At 45.2% G+C, this 17,260-nt stretch overlaps 1 protein-coding gene across 8 annotated transcripts in view; it reads right to left on the minus strand.

Moving 5' to 3' along the window:
• Positions 1-45: 45 nt before the first annotated feature.
• LOC116948739 (uncharacterized) overlaps positions 46-17,260 on the minus strand; it is a 40,277-nt gene continuing 23,062 nt past the window's right edge. For 7 of the 8 annotated variants that reach the window (XM_076071726.1, XM_076071725.1, XM_032965772.2 and 4 more), the window contains 12 exons: positions 16,837-17,085; positions 15,960-16,161; positions 15,115-15,198; positions 14,358-14,477; positions 13,017-13,249; positions 12,333-12,392; positions 11,061-11,114; positions 10,258-10,347; positions 8,388-8,469; positions 7,594-7,826; positions 6,353-6,443; positions 46-2,538 (listed from right to left, as the gene is read on the minus strand). In XM_076071726.1, coding sequence (XP_075927841.1) covers positions 6,360-6,443; positions 7,594-7,826; positions 8,388-8,469; positions 10,258-10,347; positions 11,061-11,114; positions 12,333-12,392; positions 13,017-13,249; positions 14,358-14,477; positions 15,115-15,198; positions 15,960-16,161; positions 16,837-17,085 — 1,491 coding nt within the window. In that variant the 3' untranslated portion in view covers positions 46-2,538; positions 6,353-6,359. The remainder of the gene's footprint in view (positions 2,539-6,352; positions 6,444-7,593; positions 7,827-8,387; positions 8,470-10,257; positions 10,348-11,060; positions 11,115-12,332; positions 12,393-13,016; positions 13,250-14,357; positions 14,478-15,114; positions 15,199-15,959; positions 16,162-16,836; positions 17,086-17,260) is intronic. The other variant, XM_032965771.2, reaches the window with a different exon arrangement.

Consider the following 17,260-nt stretch of genomic DNA (forward strand, 5'->3'; position numbering starts at 1 on the left):
TCACATTTAAACGAAAGCTAAACAAAACCAGGAGAGCAAAGTGCGTCGTATTAGTGAACTTTATTGCAAACTATAACTTTACAAAATACAAGTGCAAATTGGATTAAGTTAATGTTTTTTTTTTATTTTAAAAAGGGTATTCTTAAACTTTGGCAACTGTTATAAAAGCAATCTGCTCTCTCCAAAGTGTTCGCCACAAAAGCAGATGGTTTCTGTTCAACAACTATGCATTCGGCCTTATCAAGTCTGGTGGAATAATCGGTTTTCTTGAGCCGGTGGGTACCACCGATATTTTAGAATCACTCCCGTTGACCAAAATAAATTTTGCCACTAGAATACGGTTTTTGTAATACCAGTTTGAGCAACAATCAAGCCGTGATTTGTATATTTTCCATGAGACAATAAAAAAAATACTGAATATATTCTGGCCTTAACGAATGCAGTCCACAATGCGTTAACTCAAGTGTTTCAGCGCAGAAGTGAAGTTTCGAAGTGCACTCGACCAATGTTATTTTGAAAGGAAGCTATTTCAATCCTAGCACTTTAACGCAGAATGATAAAGAGTACTGAACAGTTAATCGTGTATTCAGCTTTATTCAAATAGGACTGATATCCATCCAGCTGCTCCAAAACCCTATATATATTTTATCTTACTTGGATTCCCACACAATCAGTAAAAAAAAGTCTTATCCACCTTATGTCAACATTTGCTCAGTTTAATAAATTTTTATTGAAAAGTTTCACACAAATGTCTCAATTCACGTCGGAGGCGTCTACCTCTCAGATTAAAAACATCCTGCATGCTCAAAATTAACTGAAAGCCAGAATTCAATGTAAAAAAAAAAAATCTGAAATTGCCAAACTTTGGAAAACAATTTCACAAGCAGAGAAACAAACCCCTAAAGTACAAGAACGAATCTATCATTTACCTGCGTAAAGCAAAACCACATCACACCTGTTGGGCGAGAGCCTCGTTTGGGCAGTGGAGCAACACGCGTTGGCCTTCATTCACGTCTCTCACTTTACAATCACTGATCCTCCACACATTTACTAGAGGGCTCAACGAGGGCTCCCCCAAAAGCTGGTTCCTACACGTGCTCGGCAAAAAAAATCCATAAAGAGCATGCTGGTCTCGCGAACGAGTGGGAGAAATTACCACACTTGTAAACATCTTCGTCGTCAACAGGAGGGAGGAGGCGAGGCATCTAACAAAAACCAACGTGAAGACCTCCTGCGCAGACACCTGGAATATTTGTACCGAATTGTAATAAAGATAAAGGTTTGCACTGGTTTGGAATACCCTCAAGTTCATCGTGGTAGATAATGATGTATTATTTAATGTTCGAGAATCGGAGTATTGGTAAGGGTCTAAGTGAAGTAAAATTGTAGCAATGCACTCTCGCAGGGGACATTTCACGCAACACAACCTGTTGCTTAGCAATTGGAACAATTTCATGGCCTGGCAAATTTAGCAAGTTTTGCACAAGGAAAGTACACTAAAATGTTATAATCTACATAGGGTCATTAGTATGGCTGTAGAGACATAAAAGGGGCAACTACATGAGAGAGAAACAAGCTCAGATTAAAATGTTACAAGCAGACTGTTAGGAGAAGACAAGCATATTGCATAGGACGTGTATACCTGTTTTGTTAAGAGGCTAGTTGTTTTAAAGGCTTTTATTGTTAAATAGTTATAATTCAAATTATTAAAGCCCTTACATAATTATAAAAGCAAGCAAAGTTAACTTTCTGAAGAGCCATCTCTAAAACGACTTGCCACAGACCAACTTCAACATTCCGGATACCACCACCAAGGGCCTCATCGCAAGCGTATCGCCAACCACTTCTACCGCACTCAAATGCCATCAAATCCACCCCCTTCAAAAGGAACCTTTACAAATAAAAGGCTGCCCCACGTCAGCTCATTGCCATCCAAACCCAAAAGCAGCTTAAACGCAATTTGCCTCGGGGAGGCATCTTCCATCTGTGAAAGTAAACGGGCAATCCCTTCCATAAACCATCAGCCTTCCCATAAATCCTCACCGCAACGATTAACCTTCAAAAAACATGCTTATCCATTTGGAATACTCAAGATATAAATGGATAGGCCCGAGAGCCAGCTAATCAATCTTTTATCAAGGAGCCAAACACTAAAAATGGTATTATTAAATTTCACTCAGATCTAACATCTACTCCGCCTTAACCGAGGATTAATAACATTAAAGGTTTGACACAATTAGAAACTGCATTGATGCCGCCAACTCCTTGCAGGGGGAAAGCGGGCAGAACCTGCACGATGTAAAAGCCAGGTGACCCCACCTTGAAGACCATTAACAGGTAAATAAATTAGCGTCCATGGCCATACTTTCAATATTGTGGTAAAATATGATATTACGTGAGGGGGTATAAAGCAGCAAATGACAACGCCCTTGCGTTTATCGGCGTCACAATATTGTTGAGTAAGGGCGACCGCTCCACCGTGAAGTGTCTTCCGAGCGCGACATCCGCCTCAAGGGCCCCGGGTCGCGTCGACTCCACCTGAAAAACGGAATTCACTTAATTACCCGTTCATCCACACACAGCTTCACCGTTCTTTCTGCACGTTGGGCACATGCACCGCATGGACTCAAGCCCTTTTGCTTTGCCTCCTGCAACCCCGAAACTAGTTTCAGAGCTGCACCCATCAACAATTGATTAAATCAATTACTTGTCTCAAAGTCACCAAAAAGTGGCATACAATTAGCAAATAATTTGAATAATTAAGGACAGGGCTGGACTCAAGGTCCAGGTGGGAGGGGTTAAATTACATCACCACCACCTGGAGTCACCGTCCTGTTGGGTGTACACCATGGCAAATTTGCAGCATCATGGAGGCCGGATGGAAGTCTTCCACTTAAAAATAAGCAAATGCTCAATTAAAAGCGACCAAAACTAGTTGCTTAACGCCTAAACTAACAGGTAAAGGTGCAATCCATAAGTTGCTTGCTCACCAATGCTGGCAAAGGGACTTCCACTCAAGGGAGTTCTAGAGCTGTCCTTTAGAATTGTATTTTTTGGCTACTCACAATCCAATAAAATGGGATTAATGACGGATTACCAATGCCCATTAAAAAAATTGGAGCAGTACATTTTTTATGGCAACTTTTTACCTAACAATTTTACAAAAGAGACTTTCCCTCAGCTGTGAGATGAAACTCAAACCCACAAAACCTTATGTTCGTCCGTGCGGACTCCCGCAATTACCTCCATGCCCCCCCGTGGCTTCTGCCATCTTCTCGGAGTGCAGTGGCAATCTAATAAAGTTTCCACCACAAAATATTTGGCCCAATGTTTCGTTCCGTCATCCAAGACGGGGACGACGACAAAATTAATGTGGATGCACGCGAGACTGGGTCGGGCGCCTAGGGCAGCGTTCATTTTGAACCCAAGGCAGCCCCAGCCCCGAGGCTCGTTGGCGTGTGGGCACGGAACCCTGACAGGCTGCGCTTGACCTCCAAGCCACCAAGTCATCCGTTATCTAATGTTCTTCCTCGCGAGTCATGGTTACTCTCTGGAACAAAGTGATGGATTGTAGCCGTGGCGATGTAAATAAGTGAAATAAGTAAACGGTTGCATGTGGATATCCCAATATTTGTTGGCAGTTTTTCCTTTCAGTAGCATAATTTTTGCACGCGCTCGGACCTCTATCTGATAGAGTGAAGCTGCATGGGGTCCTCTCGTTAAGATCTGATTTGCACAGGAAATCGAGGCACATTAAAGTTACATTACAAAGAATGATTTCGTTTGAAAAAAACCAGGCTATTAGGGAATAGGTCATTCCGGCCAGCCAAAACCTTACATTTTCAATTATTTATGGCGTGATGAAGAAACACTATTTTACTGAAAGGAAATGGCTGGTAATCTAGTAGATACACAACTCGGCTGTGTATTCTGCACTATCCAGACATGCGTTGGAAGTATTGTTAATAATAAAAAAACCTTTTAATTCAGCACTCTCGTGGCATCATTGCATTGACACATTAAACTGAACGTGACAGTGATGTCACTACATTATCACATGCTATAGTCTTTTATAATCGCCAAACTTATCGGACAGGCTTGGACACAAAGCCCTGGTATCTATAACAGGGGACATTTTTATCTCTGCTATGAAGGTGGGCCATAGCCCAAGGCAGCTATTGACAAATGTGTCCAGTTGTGCACCAGTGCCAATATTGCACGTAATAATGCGTTTGTTTGGGTTACATCGTAACCTGACAATGAACACCAAGGCATGGAAAGACTGGGCTTTGCAATAAAAATGGTAACGGTTCACTTAGCTACAACATTGCCCGAGTCCCTGGACAAATACATTTACTAAGACTTTCCGTCACTGCACAAGGTTCTTCTATGGTTGAATGTCGAGATATGTTAAATGCGTTATAAATACAACTGAATTGCAAGGAAAGCAAATTACATTGTGCTGCCAGTGTTGTGACAAATGTGAAGATCACACAAACATAACTACCGTTTGCGGCTAAAGCCCTAAAAATAAATATATACACCACTTAACTCATCATTCCTGACAAATTAACTCGTTACATTGACAAAAACTTCACCTTCAATAAACCGAATTGAATTTAGACTGAGCGGGGCTTAAATCATAATTTGTCAAAATAAAGCTGCCGCCCTCTGCTGGCAGAAGGGGCAACTGTATTATAAAGCTTACCCAAGTCTATTCATTAAAGCAAAAGCACATTTACAACGACTTTCCTGAACTTACAACAGTGGCTTTAAAAAACTATTTTGCAGCACCGAAATGCCTCGTGATCATTAGGTCTGAGAAAAGGTCCAACCAGCTACATGAAGACATTAAAACTTACATCAAAAAGTTAATTTGCAAAGGGCTAATCAGGAAATTTTGTGAAGCTTCTTCCCATCCAGTCCCGTTTAAATAGGCTGCTGGGTGTACACAATTCTGGGAGCAGCAGTCCTTCACTGTTTGGTGATGATACTTAATGTTTTTTTTTATTTAAAGGGTACCACAGTGGCATGTTCTCTCCCTCACCTGGGGAGTTTGATCCAGATCCAGACCCTGACGCATGTGTATTTGAAGTGGCATGTTCTCTCCCTCACCTGGGGAGTTTGATCTAGACCCTGACGCCTGTGTATTTGAAGTGGCATGTTCTCTCCCTCACCTGGGGAGTTTGATCTAGACCCTGACACCTGTGTATTTGACGTGGCATGTTCTCTCCCTCACCTGGGGAGTTTGATCTAGACCCTGACGCCTGTGTATTTGACGTGGCATGTTCTCCCCGTGGGTCGCGTGGATTTATTTCCTCCGCGTACTCTGGTTTTTCCCCTCCACATTTAGAAAAATGCGTTCAATTTTTTTTTATTTGGCTGCTATAGATTTCCACAAGCCACTTCGTTGACCTATCATTTTGTGGCCAGGTCGCTTCTGAAAAAGCTTATAGCAGTGAGCTTTACCTGGTAAAACAGTTTAGCTTATTTGCGAGCTGTTTACCTTTCTTATACTTTGTACTCCCATTGTGTTTTTGTACCGTTTGTTGTTGTCATGTTCTAACCCGCCCCTACTGGACATCTGTGAAAAAGCTTCTTAGCTCATTGGAATCCTCCAGTAAAAATACATATTCTGATTTGGACAACACAATTGTGGTCTCCCCCCTCTTAAAAACAATTCCATGGATTCTATTGCAAAGGGCATGGTTAGGTCCCTTCTCAAAGCATGTTATAACAGGGATCTGGGTTTGTACAATGTATACACCTCCTGTCACTCGACTGGCCGACATATAGAGCAAAACACCCAAGAGAAAATCAAGAGCTGTCAAGTTGAAAGCTTCATACTTACAAGGTATTAACTAAACTTCACGCCTGCCAGCTGAGCCAACTCCTCAGGCACAGCATAGCCAATGCACCTAATGAGATGAGTGACAGCTCCTTCTATGTCTATTGGTAATGCCCAATACTGCGCATGCTGACCCAAGAAGACTAATTTGGCTAAAGTATGCAGACCTCGCTGCTCTTTCAGCAGTAGCACAAATGAATGGCAACCTAACTGCAAACTCCACACCACCTCACATCCCAGCTGCAATATCAGCTGATCAATAGTCCACCCTGGTGCACGGTTCAGCCACAGTTTGGTTTGCATTTTGAAGTATGCTTTCCATTGCTATTGATAGGCACCAAAGCCAGACATGCACGGGAAATAAAGCGGAAATGGATGCCAAACACTCATGCGGAGGAATTCCAGAGCATGATTCCCCACCCACAGCTCAAGTCTCCTGAGTGGTTGGTACCACCAACTTCTGCACAAATCATGCGGTGGTGGGGCGATTCACCCAAAACTTACAAGGTAATTAGTTTTGTTCGACTTCCACAGGCTGGGGATGCTGTTCGTGGATTGGCTCCTCCAACTGGGGGTTTCCACTCTGCGCTTCCTCCTGCCAGTGGGGGGTGGGAGAGGGAGAACATGCATCAGTCATGGTCTATCCCCATTTGCCCTCGCCAGCCAAGCCTGTGCACTCTTACATTGCAGCATTTTTTTTCCAAGGCTCCCGGCACAAAACAGCACCAAATTATTCCGTATCGTCTTGGCTGTTTAAGGGTAATACATTCATAAATACACAGGGAAGGGTCTATACACTTATATAAATTGGGCAATCATTGGAAGGATGTTATTAACTGGGTGAAACCTTAACTGCTTTATAGTTTGCCTTCATATCGCAATCTCAGGTCTCTTACACCCAGCCCTGCTCATTTCCATCAGAAATTTACCGTGCAGTGCAGTTTCATTTACTGTTCCCTACTCCTGTAATATTTGCTCCATCCTTCCGCCCCCACCCTCCCTATCTTTGGCTACGCCCCCCCCCCTCCCTCATCTATATAATACCCTGTTACCAGCAGCTCTTTTGCCTATTTCAGCAACTGTTTTTTGCCGTGGTTGTCCCAGCTGATGACGGACACTTGTGTTGTGTCCGAAACGTCGTGATTTAATTTATTTTCTTTACCTACGTAGAGTACTTTTAAGTTAATTGACCAATGTTTTTCCAGCAGCATTTGCTTGAGACAAACCCCGGACTGGTTTTAACTGCAGATTGTCAGTGTGTTGTGGCCCGTTACATAAAATGCCACGAGGTTGCCGAGTGCGAGAGCTCTCGAAGTACCCATCGGTCTGGACGACACATCGTTCAATTGACTTGGCATTTTTACTTAGATCCTTCCCTTTTAAAAAACAATTTAAATCCCCCCTTCCGTCCATGCCCCTTTTCCATATTTCCTTCCCTCCCGTTTAAAAACACTTGGTCCCCAATCGTTGGCCATGCCATGGTAGGGTGGCGAGCCAGGTGCTCCAGTCCATTCCCCAACTGAGGGTGTGGCAACTCAATATACCAAATTGCACATTATTACATGCAGTCCCGCCCTCATGCTGACATACCCACTGTATTATCCTTGGCTCTTGAAAAACAAAAAGATGAATAAAGAGACTAAATTGTAAGACCACCGAAGCAGTTTTAAAATGCTCGTCGACAGCCGCTGAAATGTGACGTCGCTCGAGTCCGAGCGCGTCGCGGGGACGCGCGCTGCTGGCACCTTGCACGCCGACGGCGGCGCGTTGTGGTGCTCGTTGGCGTTTTCCTCGACGCCGGGTGAGAGGGCGTTCCCGTTCTGGCGCACCGGCGAGCCACCGTGTCCCCCGACACCGTCGCCGCCGCCCTGCTCCGCGACGTTGCCATTTTCGACCGCCAGGGTGTCATCCGAAGGCCCGTTGGTAGAGGGAGATTTTGTGGGGCTGGGCTTGTGGTTCTCAGCCTTGGAGCCGCCAACTTGAAGACGATAAAACAGAGATTATACGCGCGGGGCTACGTGATGGACAGCAGAGGGCGGTGCAGTAAAGATCCATCGCTATACTTGGGCTTTTTAATGCTTCCCATCTCGCCAGCTGCACTGACCATCGTGGTGAAATGAGGGTACACAATCACCCCAAATTTGTTATATACAATCTGCATAATTGATGAATTTTTAACTGCTTACTGAAATGGTACTCGCAAACACTAACAACTTCTGGGTCCAAACCAGTTTCAATCTCCTTGTTGGATTTGTAGTTGACAAAGGTATCAAGATTAATGCTCCAATTCCGTTACCTAACACTATACGACAGGCAGTGCTCGTTCAGCGACCATGCAGCACGACTGTAAGATTGATAATTTTCCTGACCTCGAGACCGCATGCAAGCATTGTATTCATTTTGAAGTGAGTTGTCCAACGAAATAGACTGCCAGCTCCACTAAGGGAAGATTGAGCCACACACACCACAAATGTTGCAGAAATCGCACTAAAACAAGCAATTCTAATAGTGCCTAGTCTTAAACAAAACAGAGACGCACCGGATTTCTTTGGAGTGGGGGTTTTCGGGGTGAGTTTTCCGGTGTTTTTCTCCAATGGCGGCTTCCTGTTCGTCGCCGCCACCTGTGTGCGAGATAGCGGTGGCCATGGGTTTTTTTTAAAGCTCATCAGGAAGCGTTTCCTGGAAAAGCCACAAAGCCAAGAAAAATGTATCTCACTGGCCACAGCAGTGTCAGATGTAAACAATGCGGGTCAAGGCTCCACGTTTCATTGGTCTGCAGCAATTGCGCAACAAACTGGTTTAGATTTTCCTGAAAAACCGCAATGAGTTAAGAGTTTTGCACGTTTACATTTTCATGGATATGCGTAGGGTGGCTCGGAGAATGAATGCTCATGATTAGAGTTGGGGCGGAAGCAGCCTGACTAGACCACACATTTTGGCAAGATATACTTAACCTTTTCATGGTGGTAGGTAATACATTATTTAATTGAATTACAACTTTGAATGACAGATGATCAAATCACTGGACCAGTGAAGCATTCCATGGATGACAACAAATCACATCTGAGATCAATCACACTTGAAAGGCTGGTTGTGCTACAAATTGTCATCAACATTGTTATTATTAATACTTATTAACTAGCAGGAAGTACCTGGTGTTGCCCGGGCGAAAAATATACGTCAAAACTTCTCTTAAAAACATTACATATACATAGAAAGATACTAAGCGATTGTGAAAGCCCTGTGGGCCGTTTGTCTATTTCTCCACCAAAAAAAATATATAAGAGGGTTGCAGAAGTCAAAAGTTACAGAAAGTGGGGAGGTAAATGGTTGAAATGAAAGGTTTCCAAAAATTGTCAAACCCCCCCCCCCCACCAAAGATATTTTTACCCCCGCGTAGGTATATATACCTACACACCCTACATACAACATAGTATCTATTGACTCTGTAGTTGTATCTACTGAGTGTACAGTAGTATCTACTGTTTAGTAGTATACTGACTGTAGTAACTATTGACCGTAGAAGTATCTACAGGCCCTACAGTAGTAACTACTAACTATATAGTAGTATCCACCGACTACAGTTGTAACCACTAATTCTATAGTAGTAACTAGCAGTAATTACTGACCGTTTTAGTATCTACCAACTCGATAGAAGTATCTACTATCACTACAGCAGTGCATACGGACTGTGGTGGTACCTGCTATGACTAGAGCAGAGCATAGACTTTGGTGGTACCTGCTATCACGACAGTAGTACATGCCAACTCTATAGCAGTATATAGACTATAGCACAAACTACTAATTTGACAGAGTGCCGTATTGCGGCCTAGTCCCGAGGCCTAGTCCCGTGCAGAACCCCCGGCCCCGCCTAGATTGCCCAGTCAGCCGAGGTGGCACCTTGGCAGGCTGAGGGCTGAGCGGCTACCCCCGCCCGTTCTACAATAATTGTATCCAAGCGCTATAATATTATTATCTACCGACCCTAAAGTAGTAAGTGCACACATTGGGGGGGGGGGGAGGACATGGCACTGATAAATTAACCTCAGCGTTGTGTTGATTTTTTACGTGAAAGATAATTTCCCCCCCCCCTCCCAATGAATGCCTGTGCGTTGCTAGGGGCAATCCCCGGTCAGCTGTCACCCATGCGCAAATGCGTGCTTTGGCGCACGCCGAGCAGTGCAAGTAAATAAATAAAAGGCACAAAATTGTTAATTTAACTACTTTAAATTTGACGATGCGAAAATGGAACAGCACTGGCTCATCACGGGGCTTATGGCGTCGTACCTGGCTACTTTTTTTTTAACATAAACCCCACGGTTCGCGAGCCAAATCCTTCGCAAGCACACGCAGACAGACCGACGGACAGACACAAAAAATGATGTTTATAGGCAAGATCCAAAGCTCACATTTGTATTCTTCGCGTCGACCTTCCCAGCAGTTTTAAGCTGGGTACGGACGACCGTCGTCTTTGTGGTCGTCAAAGTCGACTTGTTAACCTACGCACAACCACAAGGTTCATTATTTCACCAGCCATCATAAATGATCCACCAATCAATAATGTGGCCGTAAAATTAAGATATTCGTAAAAAAACACATTTCAACTGCTAAAATTCACAATGTGCACAACGGATTTTGCTTAGCAAACTGTATTTTACGTCGACCGCCTTAGACAGGACACCACTTGTAGAGTGATGGCCAGTGGACATTATCTTATCTAGGATTTTAAATAGCACTTTCATTAATGTATTTTACAAGAATAAAATTGTACATTAATATTGGCTGATGGGGTTTGAGTTTTGGAGAGGGGAAGGGATGGCAAGGGAGGGTGATTATAGGGAAAGGGAGGGGCGAGGTAAGGGGGAGGATGGTTAAGGATGCGGACAGGAAGTAGTAGAGGGATACGCTATTGAAAGAAAGAGTCAAGTGAGGAATGAAAAATCGTTCGTGAAGTTGCCAATTTGATGTGGGGGGGGGTGGTAGTGAGGGACAATAGAGATTGTGACTGCAGGGGCCTAGATGAGACAGTAAGAAATAAAGGACTGGCGACAGAACGGCAGCCCAAGGAGGGAACATTTCGGTGTCGAGAGATCACCATGCGTGGACTGATGAGATCAGCTCAGGTGCAGAAGCGAGAAAAACTGAAAGATGCGATTGTGTGGAGAGGCCTTCATCCAACAGTGGATGGGGCAACAACTGGCAATGGACTTACTTCGGTGGGAAGGGTCGGTTTTGTGCCATCAGTTTCCACTTTCTTAACCGTGACCTTGAGCAAAAACAAAAATCAAACATTTATGTATGCCAATCCATTGCCAACTACTGTACAGTGGTAATGCTTATATCCAATAAACTGGCTGCCAAATCTAAAAATAAAACCAAAAAACCTCGCGTACGTCAAAAACACTGCCTTAAAAGGAAAAGGTGACGTTCGGGCAATAGCCCATCTTGACACATGCATGTGTTTCCCCACTGTCAACGCAGTATCACCCAAATAATGTTTATACATAACACCTAGGTTTACACAGATCATTAATGACAAGTACATTTTCAGCAGACTTAATATAATCAATTATATTTGGATTCGTACAAGAGCATTATGCTGTTAAGCAAGGTCGTATTGTTAGCACAGTACCAAAAAAGGTGGTGTGGCCAACCCTACACCTGACTGCCTTCGTCTCCCAGTGCTTAAGTTTACACAACACTAGCTACTCATTTAAAGCAAAGTCGACCTAGGGGATGGTGCAGGAATGGGTCAGATGTTGGCCACGGCTGTGAAACGAACTCGGGTCAATAGGTTCTTAGCACGCGAGCTAACCACTAAGCGACTAGTGTAGCGGTTAGCGCGCTGCGCTATGAACTTGGCGACCAGGGTTCGATTCCCGCTCACGGCCAACACCAGTGACGATTATCTGAACCGGTCTCGGGCCTCCCCTAGGTCGACTCAGCCTCAAATGAGTACCTGGTGCGGAGATAAAAACATTGCCACTAGGGAGACAAAGGCGGTCGGGCGTGGTGCTGGCCACCCACCTCCTCGTGTACCGTTCCGGCATTCATAGGTGCTCGCTAACAGCACTTGCCCCTACAGTCTGTTAAGGCTATATGGGGGATCTTTATCTTTGTTTTGTATATATCAGACAAATACCAAGATCTCTGTATATAGCCTTAAACTTTGAGCAAGTACTGTTAGTAAGCACATATGAAGGCTGGCACAGAACACGAGGGAGTGGTCAACACCCCGCATGACCGCCTTGGTTTCCCCAGCGGCAATGTTTATACATCACACCTGGTATTCATTTGAGGTTGAATCGACCTAGGACAGGTTCAGATAATCGTCACCTGTGTTGGCCATGAACAGGAGTCGAACTCGGGTTTCCGGATTCATAGCGCAGTATGCTTAACGTTGCACTACCGCTCCCCACATATATATAGATATGCACACACAGTGCATCTTCACACAAACCTGCAGCTTTACAGAGCCACTCACTTTAGTCGTTGTGGACTTCACTCCTGTCCTTGCAGGGGCACGAGCAGAAGCATCCTTGGACTGCAAAATGCCACGTTTACACCAAGTACAGTGCATTTTATTCAATTGAGATCAAGTAATTGAATCATATTATTCCAGTAATAAAAGCACAGTAGACTGGCCTCGAAATACCGGGATAATTCAAGGTTGGGTGCCACGGTATGTTCAACAAAACGCCATTATTTTAATGAAAACTAAATTGAGCTCATTTACAGCTTGTAAGCTCGTGTTTTTCATTTTCGGGTGTACAATTTCACTATTTTCAATTCTGTTTATAATTTAAGAATCCTTAAAAAACCCCTTGTGCGATATGGCCCATCTGCCCATGTTGTTGAGGACCCACTATATTCTCAAAGCACCATTCCCGAACGCCAACATTTATGCGAGCATGACAGACAGTACCGTCGTGGATGGTTTGCAAAAGTGAACAGAGATTCTCTCCATAATTTAATATGAAGAGTCCCTAATGCAGCCAGACCTGGCAGCATCTCCCACCACTGCGACCTTCACCCTCCGCACGAGCGTAAGTGACCACAATCAGAATATTTATACTGGAGAAATCCGATGAGCTATGAAGCTCTTTTTCACAGACGTGACCAACACACAGCAGCTTCCCCCAGCGCCTCCCTCAACCCTGCCACTGACCAATCTCCCGGGGACAGCGTTGGGCTTCCCATTCTCGATGGGCGCTCCCGGACGGGACGACGCGGCACGGGCCTCAGGGGCCGTGGTGGGCCGCAGGGTCCTGTTCGCCATCGGCGATGCCCTTGCCAGGGGTCCAGTTCGTGCCGCGGTGGCAGACGAAGGTGCGGGCTTGCGTTCCGTGCCACCACTGGGCGTAGGGGCCACCACTGCGTTCCTGCTGCTCATTGTTGCTCCTGGGGGGGGGGGGTCGAAGTGTAAAGAGAAAGGGGGCGTTAAATGTGCTTCATTATGCACCAGCTACCAAGATGATGGCTAGCCATTGAACAAAGACGGTCACTGTATCACGTGCTTTTGGATGTGCTTCTGTGGCCGTCTGGAATACCCTTCCTTCCGACATTAGGAAGCCACTGAAGCTATGCACTTTTAAATCTAGATTTAAAACTAATTTCTTTAGAACTACTTGTGTTTAGTTTGTTTTCCTTCCCCCACACCTCAGATTAACATACATAGATGGCCAGACCCGACACAGGTGTACATTTAAAACTCACTGGGCCACTTTGACTTTGCCCAGTGTGTAGTTGTGGAGCCCATTTTGTCAGTCCACTGCTGGATGAGCGCCTCCCCCACACTGTTGTGGGGGTTGTGCGCCTGTAATTCCCCACTGGTATGGGGTGAAGGCAGAGAACAGAGGCTTGGGAGGACTAATTACATTCTAACAATAAATGTGTTTCATCATTAGACCTCCTTTGCCAGTACCAAAATGTAATAGGGTTTTTCCCCAATTGGTGCTCTGGTCAAGCACCAATTGGGTCGAGGCTCAAAAGAAAGCCGTCCCTTGGTGTGGACCAATCAATTTCAAGGACAATGCATATATTATCATAGCATGTTTTTTGTTTGCATTTTGACTGCAGGTATTGTGGTTAATGCAGGCATGAATCCTTTTAAAAAGGTTTCAGTTTTGTTGCCAGAAAGGGGAAAAAATCTTAATATAATAAATGTGTTGCACTGCCCTCTGCTGCCTACCATGCAGCCCCGGCGGCTGTTAGCAAGCACCGAGAGGCCAGCACGACGCACAAAGGGGCGATGCACGACGCACAAAGGGGCGATGTGGCTAGCGCCAAACCTGGCCACGTTAAATCGCCCCAGAGCTGATGTTTAGCCACTGCGGCAGCTACTCAATGCGAAGTACGACCCTCGGGGGCGGCTCTGGACAAGTTCAGATATCAGTCGCCACCTATGGTAACTGACTGAAAATAACAAAAACGGTTCGACGGGCAAATAGCCGTGTGCGCCAATCATTGCGCTACCAAACTAAACCACAATCCAGTACTCCGTGCATACCCAGACCATGGCGGCTGGGGGCTGTGGCTGGCCGGGTGCGTGCGATGTTGCTGGCCCCCGCTGGCGCTGGGCCCTTTGTGTCTGTAGTCGCTGCTGTCGACGCCACCTTCGGCCGGGCTCCTGTGGGCAATGAGAGAGCAAAAACCAAGCAACGTTAAAGTATAGGGCATGAGCAGCGGTGGTACCGTGTTTAGCGCACTGCACTGTGAACCCGGAGAGCCCAGTTAGATTCCTGGGTCACAGCAAAAACGAGTGGCGAGTAATGTCAGAACCAGACCTGGACCGCTCCTTAACAGACCCACAGTGACCAGCATGGGGAAATATGGTCAACCACCATGACGTCATGTGCATGGAGTGGAGAGGTTTTCATCCAGCAGTGGGTTGGTAAAAGGCTATAAAATAGCTGTCGAATAAAATGGCAATGTTTTAATGTAAAAGTTACAAGTGACAGGCGTCCGAATAAGAGGATATATAATTTATTATTTTATTGTTTCCCTTCAACGTGACTTTAGCGAAAGAGCTTAGAATATATATAATTCAGTTGGACGATGTTGACCAAGACAAAAGGCCAGAACTCCCGTCTTGAAGAAATGGCTAATGCACGTCACTGGACATTCACCACGTGCCACCAAAATTGGGACATCGCAAATAATTGGACAAAACGAGCACCGGTCAAGGCGATGCTATCATCTATTCTACACAATGAACACACAAAACCATTGGCAATGCATATATTTGTGCGAGCCGCTTTACACACCAGAAAGCTTCACCGAAGGCCTTGTAAGTTTCTTGGGCTCGGCCAGCTTTGCCTCTCCCTTTGGCTCTCCCTTGACACCAGTGGCTGTGGGTCAGTGTGAAAGGTTGCACTCTGGGTTTAACTGGTCCTTGCCATTTGTTCGAAATCTTCACCACTGGCTCGGGGTCAACACCACAAGCACTGCCCATTGCTCAGCATGGAGGTGTGGGCTTATGAAAAAGCAAACCACAGCACCAAAAAATAATATTAAAAAGGAATGGAACAATATGAATTTAATACAGCCATAAGAACAATATTAAAAACAGGTAATAGGGACGATGATTATTCATTGTTTAAAATAAATTAGTGCACAATGTAAGCATTGAATCATGTATTAATTATACAGGATTCATGAAAATTAACAAGGTTACTTAATGTGAAAGTGTTGCCTGAAGAGTAATACGAGGTCAAGGACAACAAATAAAACAGTAAAAAGAGAAATAGAAGAGACTTTTGAATGGTCACCATTCATTCAGTTGCTGGAGGAGAATTTCTACAGGCCCATGACTGCCGTGACAAGTCAGTCCTCCAATTGCCATTTTACAGATTGGTGAGCCCAAATTGTGACATTCAAGAATCCGTTCCGTCTCTTTTGGCAAGATAATTCACTCTCAAATGGTTGTGTTTTAAGTTGTTTACCATCAACCTAAATAAAACATTTGACAATTTAGAAACCGTCACACGTACAATTATATGCATGCATTACGAGGAACAGAATACATTCTTTGATCGACGGATGAAATGTAGTTGCAAGCCTCTGAACAGAACTTGTCGAGCATTCACGAACGTCTTCGTTACAGGCTTACCGACAGTCCTTTTGGCGGTGGCCGAGGATGGTGGGGGAGCCTTTAGGACGCTGGTCGTAGTTTTGGCAGCCATCCTAGCGGTGGCAGCCCGTGGCGGGGTGTCCGTGGCAGGCTTGGTGGTGGCGGTTGTGGTGGTGGAGATGCGCGTTGTTGCGACGCGTTTCTCCAACGGCTTGGGCACCGCCTTCCCCTCCATCGCCAGCTGGGATGGCGGGAAAGGATGCAGAAGAAAAAATTCGGCAATGACGAAAACAGCAAATCCTCACTCGTTCAAGGGTGACAAGCCAGAAGAGCAACATTTAGGTAACCAATGCGTTTTTGTGTTGCACCATATTTAACTTTTTTTATTCCAACATGTGAAATGAAACATCAGACACTGCCCAACAGCAAGTGGTACAACGCAACAAAACATTGGAGGGCTGTAGAGTACAGCCAGAGAAACCTACATAAAAGTATCTTGAACCATGCAGATACATGCTGCACTTAAGGCAGCATGTGTCACACCTCATCCTTCTTTGTATGCTTACAGGCTAAAACTCAAATTAAATAGTATACTGGTATTTAGCCATCAACAGCTTAATGTCTCGATCATAGAGTTCATTTGACTACCTCAGCACACTGGTCAGTGCAGGTTGGAGGAGGGTCCATAATTAGTTCGGGTAGCATTTCGCTACTTATGTTAGCCATGGCCGGGAATTAAACTCAGGTTGCCCATTTATTAGCATGGAATGGTAACCAAAGCATTATTATCTTTGGTTCTAAATGCCACAATGTAAAATAGTGAAGTAATGAGAAAAAATATATATATCAAAACTTAGACACCAAAAATTTCATCGTTACAATGGAATGTCGACAGCCCTGCAGTTTCCTCCATTACCTTGCCCTTTGGGTCCTTATTGGCACCGGCCGTTGGGGAAGCCTTGGCTGCGGTGGCAGATTTGGCAGTGAAGAGGGGCGACCGTTTAGCCGCCGTTGCCGGTGACGCCACCCCCCCCTCGGGCCGGGGCTTCTTGGATGTGCTGGCGACTGGTGTGCCTGCGGGCCGCTTGGACGCGGCCAGCCCTGCCAGCCCTGCTCCTTTCGTCTTCGCGGGGGTCATCGTTTTGGACTGAGGCAACGAAGAGGCCTTCACACGCACAGACATACATATACACGTGTTTAGCGCCGGGCGCCGGTGAAAATAGAGGCACGTCCGAGCACGTAGGCAGTGTGGGTGCGTCGCGCTGCATCAGCAGAGTCGGTGGATGACAGGTATTTGGGAATTAAATCTCTCGGTTAGTATTGCCTGCGGGGGAGGGCTT

Source organism: Petromyzon marinus, chromosome 34 (assembly GCF_048934315.1).
Source record: "Petromyzon marinus isolate PM22_M1 ecotype Great Lakes invasive population chromosome 34, UKy_Petmar_22M1.pri1.0, whole genome shotgun sequence".
NCBI classification, from domain to species: domain Eukaryota; kingdom Metazoa; phylum Chordata; class Hyperoartia; order Petromyzontiformes; family Petromyzontidae; genus Petromyzon; species Petromyzon marinus.